This window comes from Scyliorhinus torazame, chromosome 4 (assembly GCF_047496885.1).
Source record: "Scyliorhinus torazame isolate Kashiwa2021f chromosome 4, sScyTor2.1, whole genome shotgun sequence".
Lineage (NCBI taxonomy): Eukaryota > Metazoa > Chordata > Chondrichthyes > Carcharhiniformes > Scyliorhinidae > Scyliorhinus > Scyliorhinus torazame.
The window spans coordinates 266786674-266799456 of NC_092710.1; the positions used below are offsets into that span (position 1 = coordinate 266786674).

The 12783-nt window shown below is 45.5% G+C and overlaps 1 protein-coding gene across 1 annotated transcript in view; it reads left to right on the forward strand.

Moving 5' to 3' along the window:
• Positions 1–12783, forward strand: part of mdn1 (midasin AAA ATPase 1) — a 239387-nt gene that overhangs the window by 61549 nt on the left and 165055 nt on the right. The window contains exons 20-23 of the mRNA XM_072499762.1: positions 4300–4413; positions 6895–7042; positions 8022–8132; positions 10003–10154. Of these exons, the coding sequence (XP_072355863.1) occupies positions 4300–4413; positions 6895–7042; positions 8022–8132; positions 10003–10154 (525 nt within the window). The remainder of the gene's footprint in view (positions 1–4299; positions 4414–6894; positions 7043–8021; positions 8133–10002; positions 10155–12783) is intronic.

The following is a 12783-nucleotide window of genomic DNA, read 5'->3' on the forward strand; positions in this document are numbered from 1 at the left end:
GACTTGCATAGTACACGCTTAACAGACAGAGACAAACATAACTTGATCAGTAAAATATACAGGAGGCATCCTGAAACCACAGTCACTTGCAAATTGCAAACTGTGGATTGCCTTCAATGAGCAAATCCTTTTTGAAGGGCTGAATGGCCAACTCCTGCTAGTGAATCCTGTTTCCTATTTTATAGCTGTGGGGCACAGCCTGTTGCAAACATGTGATTGGCGCTTTGGGATTACTTGCACTTTCCATTGCTCTCTGCTTCCTCTTTTGCCCCTACAATCTCATGAGGTCCGTCGATGTGCAGCAGCAGTGCATTTACTGGAAGAAATGGTATTTGTATAATGGAGAGCCCTTTACCCAGCATGCACTGCGGCAGATAAATCACTCTGCCTCTGGTTTTTGGGCTTGCACAGCTGTATCCCAGGGCATCAGGTTGGTTTCTATGCAGCATATTTTAAGCACACTTCACTGTTCGTCAATTGGTGTCATTTTGGAGTGACAAATGCTCATGCAGTTTGACCCATGAAAAGAAGGTGCACTTCAATGTGATCCTTGCTCCCCACTGAACTGGCAGCCTAAAAGATAGGATTCCTTCTACAAGTCCATAGACATTAACCTCAAGTCATCCGAAATTGACAGTCAGAAAAGCCTGACTCCTCAGAAATGGTTACTATAAGCAAGTAGTTACATGGATGTAATACTTTCTTGGTATGTTTCGTGAAAGTTTGAAGGAGAAAATCCAAAATTTTTTTTTTTTTTTTAAAAAGCATTGGATAATTCTTCAATTCTAACTTAAAATGAGCTGCAACACCATTTTTAAAGTTGACATATTTAATCTGAGAAACCAAATGACACTTGAGCATAATTATTTGGACGATCACTGTCCCAGTTCTAACTTTCACTCCAGTTCAGTATCTTGCCCCACTCTTTCCTAATAGTAACCTTCTATTCATAACTCTTCGCTCTCTCGCTCGCTCTCTTTCCCCCCCCCCCCCCCCCATTGCCCGTCTATTTGAAAAGTGGCACATTTATCTGCATCCATTTCCCCCATGCTGCAGACTGACACCCTATTCTTCAAACTATTTGGCAAAGTGGCATGTACTCCGTTGGCCTCCTGAAAGCCCTCCAACCCTTTCATACCCAAGTCTGACTGTTGCTAGTCTAGAATGGTGCCCCTGTATATCTTGACTCATTTTACTTAATGGGTCCACATACTTTGGAATAATATTATTGAGCTCATTGCTTGAGCACATTGTCATAATTAAAAAAAAACTACATGAATGCTTCTTGGTGTCTGTGTGAACGGTAACCATCTAAAAATACTGCCCTAGTGTGTACCTATCAAAGTCAGGTTTTCGGAGATTTTAATTTAATTTATTTGCTTGCTTCCTATTGCTGTGCTCGTTTTCATGCAAGGTTATTAATTCGGTGGGTGGTGGTGGTCTACCAGTAATCCAGAGATCTAGGCTACTGCTCCGGGGTCGCTGGATCAAATCCCACCATGGTTGCTGGTGGAATTTAAATTCCATTAATAAATCTGGAATATAACAATGCTAGTCTCTGTCATGGTAACCATGGCAACTATTGTTGATTGTCATATCAGGTTCACTAATGTCCTTTTTAAGGAAATAAATCTGCCACACTCATCTGACCTGGTGAACATGTGACTCCAGATCCACAGAAATGTGGTTGACTCTGAATTGTCCTCTTGAGATATTCTAGTCAAATGTAATTGGGGATGGCCAACAAATGTTGGCCGTGCCAGTACTGCACACATTCTATGAAAGAATAAAGAAATTATATTGGTTCTAATTTCCCATAGTTTGCTCTTGTCATGGGACACTATTGAAAGACTTCTGAAAATATAAGGAAATTGAACTGTATGGATAGCCTACAATTGTTAGTTAACCTGCATTGGCTAAGACCTTGTCATGCCTGCACTTGGTCACAGACTATTTGTCTTACGAACACCGAGCTTCCGTCTGAAGAAAATAATTTTATTTTCTCATGGATGTTAAACTCGTGTGTCATTTTCGAACTTGCGTCTTGTTCCTTTTGAATATCAATTTTTCATTTCTTATCTTTAACTTCCTGGCTCTAACTCCTATATTTGTGCAATTAATTGTATAAAGAAGAAACCGTTCCCCTCTACTTGCATGTGGTTCAAAGTCAACTGTTCCACACTCCCTGCAAGTGAACATATGCTTCTCTGAATCATGTTAAGAGTTCAGAATATAAATATCTTGATACCAAAATTGTCCACGGTTCATTTACTGAACAATTTATCTGCCATTTTTCAATTATAAAATTAGACTTAAATCTTTCCAATATTAATCTCTGAACCTTTTATTTATAAAAAATAAAAAAATAAAATTTTAATTCTCCATTTCCTTCAGAATTGACACCCCACCAACAAACAGGAAACGGTAACGAATACAATGTCAATCCCCTTATTAACAACCACAATCCCATCCTCTTCCTCCTTCCCTCTTTCTCCCCCCACCCCCCACACCCTGCCAAACAACAGCCCACCTGACCATATGAGCATCAAATAAAACTAAACCTCAAGAAAAAAGAATTGGGAATCGCCCCTGGTCACCGTTGACACACATAGTCCACCCCCCTAATGTTCAATGCCATCCAATCCCTGAAAGAGTACCGTGAATGGCACCCATGAATTGTAGACCCCCCCCCCCCCCCCCCCCCCCCCACTTCCTCTTGTAATCTCCTCCCCCCAACCATGGTTCCTTCCTCCAATTTTCACCCCGGCTAGACTCACCGAAACCTGTTCTACCAGGCTCCGATGGCTGCAGCTCTTCCCCCCCCCCCCCCCCCCCCCCCCCCCCCAAACACCTCACTCCTATTCATTGGCCGGCTTAAACTGGCCAGCATGGAGCCCCCCGCCCGGGTCTCCTTCCCCCTTGCCCGATCCCAGGAAATCCCCTTTAGCGCACAACCCCGGCATACACACCCAAGCTCCAAAGAGCCATCGTTGCAAATGAAAGTCCCAACTCTTCCCTTGCCCAAATGTACTGCGTTGACTCATTTTAGTACAGACACCAACACTCAGTGAAAAAAGCTACATCGGTACACGACCCGCTCTGTCCCATTTCTCAATTCTGCCACAGTCCATCTGCCTTTGCAAACTCCTCTGCCGTCCCAAAATACAAGTCCTTGGATTTGTAGGTCCCCCTCAAGTTACCTGGATATACTATGCTGCACTGCACCTTGCTGATGTACAGTGCTTTCTTCACCTGACTGAAGGCAGCCTGCCTCCTCACCAGCTCCACCATAAAGTCCTGGTATATGTGTGTACCAGCTCCAGCCCACTGCACCACCCGCTTTTGCTTTGCCCAGCACAGGACCTACACCTTCACGCTGTACCTACGGAAACACAGTTACTACTCTTGGCAGCTCACTCGCTTTTGGTGTAGGCCTCCACGGCCAATGAGCCCGATCCAGTTCGTACCGAGGGGAATCATCTCCCTCCCCCAATAGCTCCGCCAACATCATGGCAAAATACTCCGTCGGCCTCGGGCCTTCCACCCTTCGGGCAGACAGACGATGCTCTGATTCTGCTGCCTGGATCTGTTTTCCAGGTCTTCCATTTCGGCTCGCAGACCCTTGTTGGTCTCTTGTCACCTTCTGCAACTCCTTCCCCATCGAGGTGAGTTGATCACTGTGCTGCGATAATGCCTCTTCCACTTCAATGTCTCACCTTGCTCCCGCACCTCTGCCGCTGCGCTTGATACCACCACCCTCACCAGGGCAATCGCCTCCTTCACCAGCACTTTCATTACCGCCCCCATCTCCTTTATCGCTTCCATGTGCTTTGTGAACAGCTTTTAGTTCCACAACCATCAATTTTTGGTCATTTCTTCTGCTGTGAGTGATGCGGCCTCCCCTGGTGCTCCAGCCTCCGTTTTCGTTACAGTTCCTGCGCTAACTTTCCCGCTCACCGGCAGACTTTCATTAACCCCATTTTACAAGGATTTTTTTTCCCCTAAGCTTGGACATGTCTCCTCCCTGTGCCTTCTTACAGCCTTGTCAGCCTCCATTGCCCCTGGGACCGGGTGTTAAAACTCTGAAATTCCTATTCCTGAGTGGGAGCCCTCCAGTATGCGGCTGCCTCCTGCCCACCGTCACCGGAGCTCTATTGCGTATAAACCTTTAATGGATCTATTTCATCCATCGGATGCTCTGATGATTTATCTTCTAACAAACTTTGACTATCCTTGACTCACTTTGAATTCTAAAAAGTCTTCATTCTGCTGATGTTTTACTGTATTCTATATTGACAGATTTACGGAGCTGTATGTTGAAGAGCTAGAAGATGAAGGAGATCTTCGAATCCTCATATCTGATTACTTAAAGGGATTAAACATCAGCAAGAAAACCATTCAAGGGATCATTGAGTAAGAATAACTTGGCAGTTCTGAATCCTGGCTATTGAAGTATATGGGGAAGAAAAGTGAATGTTAGCAGTGAAGATCATTTTAAACACTTTTCCATATGGCTTTATGCGAGGGTGGCAGCAGCAGTTTGACTATATTGCATGGGTTTTTATTACAGCTGTCACTTTGTGGTTAGAATAAATTGAGGTGTTAACTAACGGTGCTCCTTTGTGTAGTATTGATAAGTTTTCAAGTTCTTAGCTTGACTTGTATTGCTGAAGTTCTGCGCTTGCTTCAAGGTCCCACTCTTGGTCCCGTTATGTCCTTTGATAAATTTCCCTGTTGCTACAACGTCATGTTATTCTTAAACAGACCTTGAGGCTCGACTGTGCAAAATGTATCTCATTGACGGCTTGCTTCCCATGCTGTTGTTAATGCTGGCTTGTGACTAATCAACATTCTTCTATAATGTGCTTAAATATGTCAGCATTGTGGACATAGAAAATAGAAGCATGAGGAGGCTATTCGGCCCTTCGAGCCTGCTCTGCTGTTCATTATGATCATGCCTGATCATCATGTTCAATACCCTGACCCCCTCCCCCGCGCAATCTTCCTTGATCACTTTAGCCCCAAGAGCTATATCTGACTCCTTCTTGAAATTATGCAACATTGTGGCCTCAACTACTTTCTGTGGTAGCGAAGTCCACCGATTCACCACTCTGGGTGAAGAAATTTCTCCTCGCCTCAAATTTTGTAAGTTTCTGTGAGATCCCCTCTCACTCTTCAAAACTCCAATGAATGTAATCCAAACTGACTTATCCTCATAGGACATTGCTGCCATTCCAGGAATCCGCCTGGTAAACTTTCTCTGCACTTCCTCCATAGCAAGAAGACCCGTTAAGGACACAAACTGCTCACAATACTCCAGTGTGGCCTCACAAGCTTTGACAAAGAGTCATTGCACTTGAACCGTTAGCTCTTTTCTCTCCCTACAGATGCTGCCAGATCTGCTGAGATTTTCCAGCATTTTCTTTTTGGTTTCAAGATTATTAAGGTTCAGCACCCTGGTCTCTGAATCAACTACCTCACTATTCACCTTGATAAAGAATCCTACTATTATTATGGTCACTCATCCCCAGGGATTTTCTCAACTAGGTTGCCAACTAATCCTTTCTCATTGCACAATACCCAGTCCAAGATGGCCTGTTCCCTTTTTGGTTCCTCAACAAAACGGTCCAGAAAACCATCCTATATGCACTCCAGAAATTCCTCCTCTTATTGTACTGCAACTAATTTGACTCATCCAATCTATATGCAGATTAAAGTCACCCATAATCACAGGTGTTCCTTTATCACATGCATCTCTGATTTCCTATCTAATGCTATTCTCAACATTACCCCTGCCATTTTGGTGGTCTGTATACCACCCCTATGAATGTTCCCCCCCAGAAGGACATCAGTCCCAGTCCTGCCTAGGTGTAACTGTCCCCATGCCCCAGGAATCTGAAGCCCTCCCCCATCACACCATCTCTTCAGCCTAGTATTCATCCGATACATCGTACGATTTCTACCCTGACTAACACGTGACACTGGTAGTAATCCTGCGATCACTACCTTTTGAGGTCCGACTTCACCTTTTTCCTAGCTCCTTATATTCTGCGTTCAGGACTTCATCCCGTTGTTGGTACCAATGTGTGCCACGACCACTGGCTGCTCACCCTCCTCCTCCCAGAATGTGCTATAGCTGCTCTGAGACATTATTGACCCTAGCACCATACTTGGGAGACAACCTATCATTCTGGAGTCTTGTTTGCGGCCACAGAAACGCCTATCTATTCCCCTTACAATTGAATCCCCCATAACTATTGCATTCCCACACTTTTTTTACTCCTCCCCTTTGCAGCAACCGTGTTGCAACACATTTGGCTGTTGTTGCTTTCCCCTTGGGTCATTCCCCTCAACCGTATCCAAAACAGTATATCTGTTTTGTAGGGCGCAACACTAAGCTAGCTAGGAAAATAGCATTCTAGAGGCAATGCACATACAACGAGTCCATCCCACAAGGGTGTTGGAAGTGCATTGCCTAGTCTGTATTAATGAGGCCCCACAGACAACTACACAGCTCTGCAGAGCATTAACTCTTGGCATTTAACATTCTTCTCAAATGATTATCTGGGTCTCTTATTCTAAAGCAATTGTCGTAGTTAATTTTAGAAATTCCAGCTGGAGCACTGATCTTTTATTCTTTCATTTCCCATAATTGGTGTAAAATGTGCTGCTGGAAGTCTGAATGTCCAAAAATGGCAATTGACCTTGATCACAAATTCTGGAGGAGTCCAGTGCAGTCTCTTTCACTACAGGTTGTTCATGTTATTATAAATATCTGGATCAAATCTCTGTGATGCAAATTTGTTAACCCACCCAACAGCATTTTGAAGGGACTAAATGGATGTCTTTTTGTAAATACTGATACTTGCTCTGAATGTGTCTGCCCTTTGTTAGGTTTTACTTATCTGTGCGGAAGGAGACAAGTGTCCAGCTAATGGATGGTACAGGCCACAGGCCCCACTACAGCCTTCGGACTCTCTGCCGTGCTCTTAAATTTGCAGCAATGTGCTCGTGCAACTGCATTCAGCGCTCATTGTATGAGGTAACTGATGAATGCCATCTCATCAACTTATGTACAGAAACATTTACTGCAGCTGAATACTTTGCTGCAGCCATTTTAGAAAGTGTCTTGAAGCATGCACTGCCATCTGCAATGTCTTATTTGGTTCCCAAAACATGCACTTATTTATTTCAAGGTCTTTTCGCCTCATTGAAGCACTGCTTATGGTTCACCCTTAATGCGAACCCATTTAAGATCCTAAACTTTGTTTAAAAGCTGATATTTTGTGTGGGGAGATAGAAATAATTCCCATGCAATTGGCGTTTGTTTGTATTACTCTTTCCCCCACTCCCACCCTCACCTTGTATTGATTGTGAGTAGTCTGGAGTAAGTATTGAAGTCTTGTTACAACTGTGCAGGGCATGGTGAGACCACACTTGGGAGTCCTGTGTATGGTTTTGGCCGCTTTACTTACGGAAGGGTGTACTTTCACTAGGCAGTTCAGAGAGAAGGTTCACCAGGCCGATTCCGAGAATGGTGGGCCTTATGAGGAAATGTTGGGCCGATAGTCATCGGAGTTCAGAAGAATGAGAGATGACTGAGTTTACAGGGTAGATGCTGGGAGGCTGATGCCCCTCCATGAGAGAATCTAGATCCCGGGATGCAATTTAAAAATGAGGGGTTTCCCATTTAAGATTGAGAAGTCGTTAATCATTGGAATTCTCTATCCCAGACTGCATTCGAGGCTGCTTCAGTTGAATATGTTCATGGCTGAGTTGGACAGGTTTCTCATTTACAACAGCATCTGGGGGGGGTTAAAAGGACAGCAAAGAAAAGTGAATTTGAGGCCAAGATCAGATTATTCATGATCTTATTGAATGGTGGAGCAGACTAAAGGGGTCCCAAGTGGCCGCCTGCTCCTAGTTCATCTGCTCTTGATTAGGAATTTTAAAGAAACATAAAATATGTACAGAACTGGTTATTTGAACTGCATGTTTATACTAACTTTTAAATTTTACAGGGTTTCTGCATGAGTTTCCTAACTCAACTGGATCGTGTATCTCACCCAATCGTTGAGAAATTGATCTGCCATCATATTATTGGGATCAGTGCCAAAACTCTTCTCCAGCAGGTATTTTCATCTATTTTTGCCAGTGAATTTACTGTGGCTCTGGGATGAAGACTTATGCTTTAGTGGTTCGTTGTCAAAAATTTTTGAAATAAATTTAAGAGTACCCAATTCCATTTTTTTTCAATTAAGGGGCAATTTAATATGGCCAATCCACCTACCCTACACATCGTTTTGGGTTCTGGGATGTGCAAACTCCACAGTGGCCCGGGGCTGGGATCAAACCTGTATCCACGGCGCCGTGAGGCAGCGGTGTTGACCACTGTGCCACCATGCTGCCCTATTAGTTGCTAAATCTTGTAGAAAGTGATCACTGATGTATCCAATTCAACACTCCAAAGAAGGTAGAATAAAGTTAAAATTTGATCACCAGTTAATATTTTCAATGAACTCTCAGGATGTGCACATGTTACCCCCATCTCTGATACCCTGTGAAGGTTATGTATCATTTTGATGCAGCTGAGGCGTGTTTCTAACCAGTTGACGGCAGTAAAGCCGACCACGTTGGACTGGGCCTGATCCCTCACAGAATCATAGAATTTACAGTGCAGAAGGAGGCCATTTGGCCCATCTGGTCTGCATTGCCCCTACTTAATCCCATGCTTCCACCCTATCCCAGTAACCCCATCTCACCTTTTTGGATACCTTGGGGAAATTTAGCATGGCCAATCCGCTTAACCTGCACATCTTTGGACTGTGGGAGGAAACTGGAGCACCCGGAGGAAACCCACACAGACACTGGGAGAATGTCCAGTGGCCCAAGCCGGGAATTGAACCTGGAGCTGTGAAGCAACTGTGCTAACCAGTGTGCTACCGTGCTGCCCACATCTCAGACAGGGTAAAATCAACCTGCTTGGTGGAAATTACATAACAGATTGCTGTAAAAATGTAACTTAACTTCATGGTTGCATTGCCTTTTTTTTTCCAACTGCAATGAAAGACCAAATCAACCACAGCAATTTATATTTGGTCTCTTGATTATTAGTTCAGCGATTTATAACCACTCCTAGTTCTGTAACCGCTACAGTACTGTATCTCTAAACCCAGTCTGTTCACTGCTTGGTGTCCCATTTGACCCTGAGATTAACTTCTGATCTCCCACTCACTAAGATTATCCAAGTTTTTTCACCTCCATAATTTCTCCCGTTCGGCTGTATCTGCTGGAACCCTTCCAGGTTTCATCATCCCTAAACTTGGGCCATTCCAATGCACTTCCAGCTGATTTTCCCCATTCTACAGTTTGTGACCATGACATTATCCAAAATGCTGCTGCTTGTATCTCAACTTTAAGCAACTTTCCCCTCACTGACCCATATTGCTTGACTGGGAATGAAAGTCTTGATTTTTGAAGTTCTCCATTCTTGTTTCCAAATCCCTCCATGGGGCTTTACACCTTCCTAACTCTGTAATCCTCTCTATCCCCACAACCCTCCTGAGATGTACGCTGCTCCAACTGCAGCTACCCTGATTTCAAATCGCTCCACCGTTGGTGGCCGTGCCTTTCATTGTCTAGGCCTCGGTGCTTTAAAACACCTCTTTGATTAAGCTTTTGGTCACTTAGCCCAATATCTTCCATTTGGGGTTCATGTATTTTTTTAAAATACTTTCCGTGAAAATCCTTGGAATATTTTATTTGTTGAAGGTGTTACATAAATACAGATTTTCCAATACACAGACAATCTGTTTAAGTAATAACTGCGTAAATAATCTCCGTGTGCTTTGTAGAAATGGGCTATGTACTGTTGTGATATTTTAGATTTTGAATGCAGTTGTTGTGTTTAAATGGTGAAATCAAATCAATCGTTCCGTAAGGAGCAAAATGGGTTTTGAAAAGCGGAGCAATGACCTTTTGACATTTTCTTTAATATTTCAGCCGATACCTGAACCAAAAGGGGGAAAGTCATTACAGATTGAAGGCTACTGGATTACAACAGGAGATGAGGAACCTTCTGTTGACAAGTTGTATATTCTCACTCCCTCCGTCAAATTGAACCTAAGGGATCTAGCAAGAGTAGTTGCTGCAGGGTAGGAATATATGATTTTTTATCAACTCATTTAATAAACTTCCATTTTTGAATCGGCTGATGCATATACGCCTGAACCATCTGTTCGGCAACAGAGGGGATTTGTACTGTTCCCAATTAAGAATAATGCCATGAGACCTTCATTGTAAATTTGGAGCACTGGGCCAGAGATGGGGTCTTGGGTTAGCACTTCAAAAATGCAACACTGTTGTCAGTATTAGTGTGCTCAGGTACTGGTGTAGAATTTCACTTTGCCCCCCACTGGCGGTTTACAGGTGTGGTGGCAGGGAGGCTGTGTCTCCACCATTTATGGCTTATTTTCAGCTGCTGTCCCTGCTGGGGTGAGAGCTGCTGGCTGATCGGAAACCTATAAAATTCTGACCAGGCAGATGCAGAAAGGATGTTCCTGATGGCAGGGGAGTGCAGAACCAGGGGTCACAGTCTAAGGGGGTGGGTAAGCTATTTTGGACTGAGATAAGAAGAAATTTCTTCACCGTGGCAGAGGTGAGCCTGTGGAATTTGCTGCTTCAGAAAACTGTTTTTAGGCCAAAATACCGTGGGTGGGTTTCTCCATTTCTGGACTGTGTTGATACTGGTGCAGAATTCATGGACTTCACGACCGCAAAACTGGTGTCGAACGTGGACCAAATTCAGCAACTGTGGAAGTGCTAGCACCAGCAGCACGTGAAATACAATCAATTCCAATGAAAAACGGTGAGGGATTCGCTGGGTCTGTGATTCCAATACCCACACTCATCCCAGCCAAAAAGATGGCACGGGTTGTGCTGTAGCGTGCCCATACAGCTGCTGGGACCAGAGGCCTGGGAGGGGGCACCCATATGACCCGTGGCTAAGTTCATAGTGGGCCTTCAGTGGTGTGCGCAGCTGCAGCACGGTAGCATAGTGGGTAGCACTGTGGCTTCACAGCACCAAGGTCCCAGCTTCGATTCCTGGCTTGCGTCACAGTCTGTGGATTTGCATGTTCTCCCTGCATCTGCATGGGTTTCCTCCAGATTCCTCCCACAAGTTCCGAATGTGCTGTTGAGTGAATTGGACATTCTGAATTCTCCCTCAGCCCGCTGCGAATTTGGCGTCTGAGCCTATTCTCTGCTGAATCGCATTTCCCGCTTTCTGCATCAGCCAACGAAGAGTCCCGCCCAGTATGTTTTCAAGAAGGAATTCGATACAGCTCTTTGAGGGAACCGAAGGATATGGGGGGAAGACTTCCGGGTGCAGCGATGACCAGCTAAGTCGCACGTGTCGGCAGCTCCCGGTGGAACGGACTTTTGGGCTCTTAATAGGAGCCCCAACGGCAATTTTAACGGCAAAAAACACTCTGCGGTAATCCAGAAGGGAGTCCCCCTTGGACACGGATGGAAAAAAGAGAGGAAAGTGGCCGGATTGCGGTGGATCCTCTAGAGCAGCGGCCAGGAAGGCAGGCACAAAGCAAGATGGCGTCGGAAGGAGGCAGTTTAATATGGGGCCCTGACCAACAAGAGTTCCTGCGGCGTTGCGTGGTAGAACTCAAAGGAGATGAAGAAGGAGCTGTTGGCCCCAATATTACAAGCAATTTGAGGGGCTAAAGGAGGAGCAAAAGACCCAGGAACAGGAGCTTCGGGTCATGAAGGCAAAGGCTGCTGAGAATGAGGACGACATACAGGGCCTGGTGGTGAAAACAGAGATGCACGAGGCACAACACAAAAGATGTGTGGAAAGGCTGGAGGTGCTGGAGAATAATGCGAGGAGGAAGAATTTAAGGATTCTTGGTCTTCCCGAAGGGGCGGTAGTCGGGGCATATGTGAGCACGATGCTGCACTCGTTAATGGGATCAGAGGCCCCAACGGGTCCGCTGGAGGTGGAGGGAGCCTATCGAGTTATGGCGCGAAGACAGAGGGCTGGAGAAATTCCTCGAGCCATAGTGGTGAGATTTCTCCGATACAAGGACGGAGAGATGGTCCTCAGATGGGCAATGAAAACTCGGAGCAGTAGGTGGGAGAACGCGGTGATCCGCGTGTATCAAGACTGGAGTGCGGAGGTGGCGAGAAGGAGGGCAAGCTTTAATCGGGCCAAGGCGGTGCTGCACAAACAGAAGATTAAATTTGGAATGCTGCAACCGGCAAGACTGTGGGTCACACATCAAGGGAAACACCACTACTTCAAAACTGCAGATGAGGCGTGGATATTTATTGTCGAGGAGAAACTGGAGTGAGCGGGCCAGAAAAAGAACGTTTGGGACAAAGTGGTGGGGTGAATATGTGGGGTTGAAGGGGGGGGGGGGGGGGGAGAAAAGAGAAGGGTGAAGAGATGACTTCCCAAGTTGTTAATCCTGCGACCCTGTAACTTTTCTCTCTTCCCCGTGTCGTGGGGGAGGGAGGATGAGTAGCTGAGGGTGCCGGCCATTGGGGGCGGGGCCAAAATAGAAGCGCGGGCTTTGTTCCCGCGCTATGGTAATTACGGTGGGAACAGGGAAGCAGGAAGGAGGGGGCCTCGCACAGTGTGAGCCGAGGTCACGGGGGGAAGCCGAGGTCGGCCAGAGTTTGCTGACTTCTGGGAGCAACATGGGGGGGGGGGGGGGGGGGGGGTGTAATTACGCTAGTTTGGGATCTAGTGGGGGGGGTTAACTGGGTTGC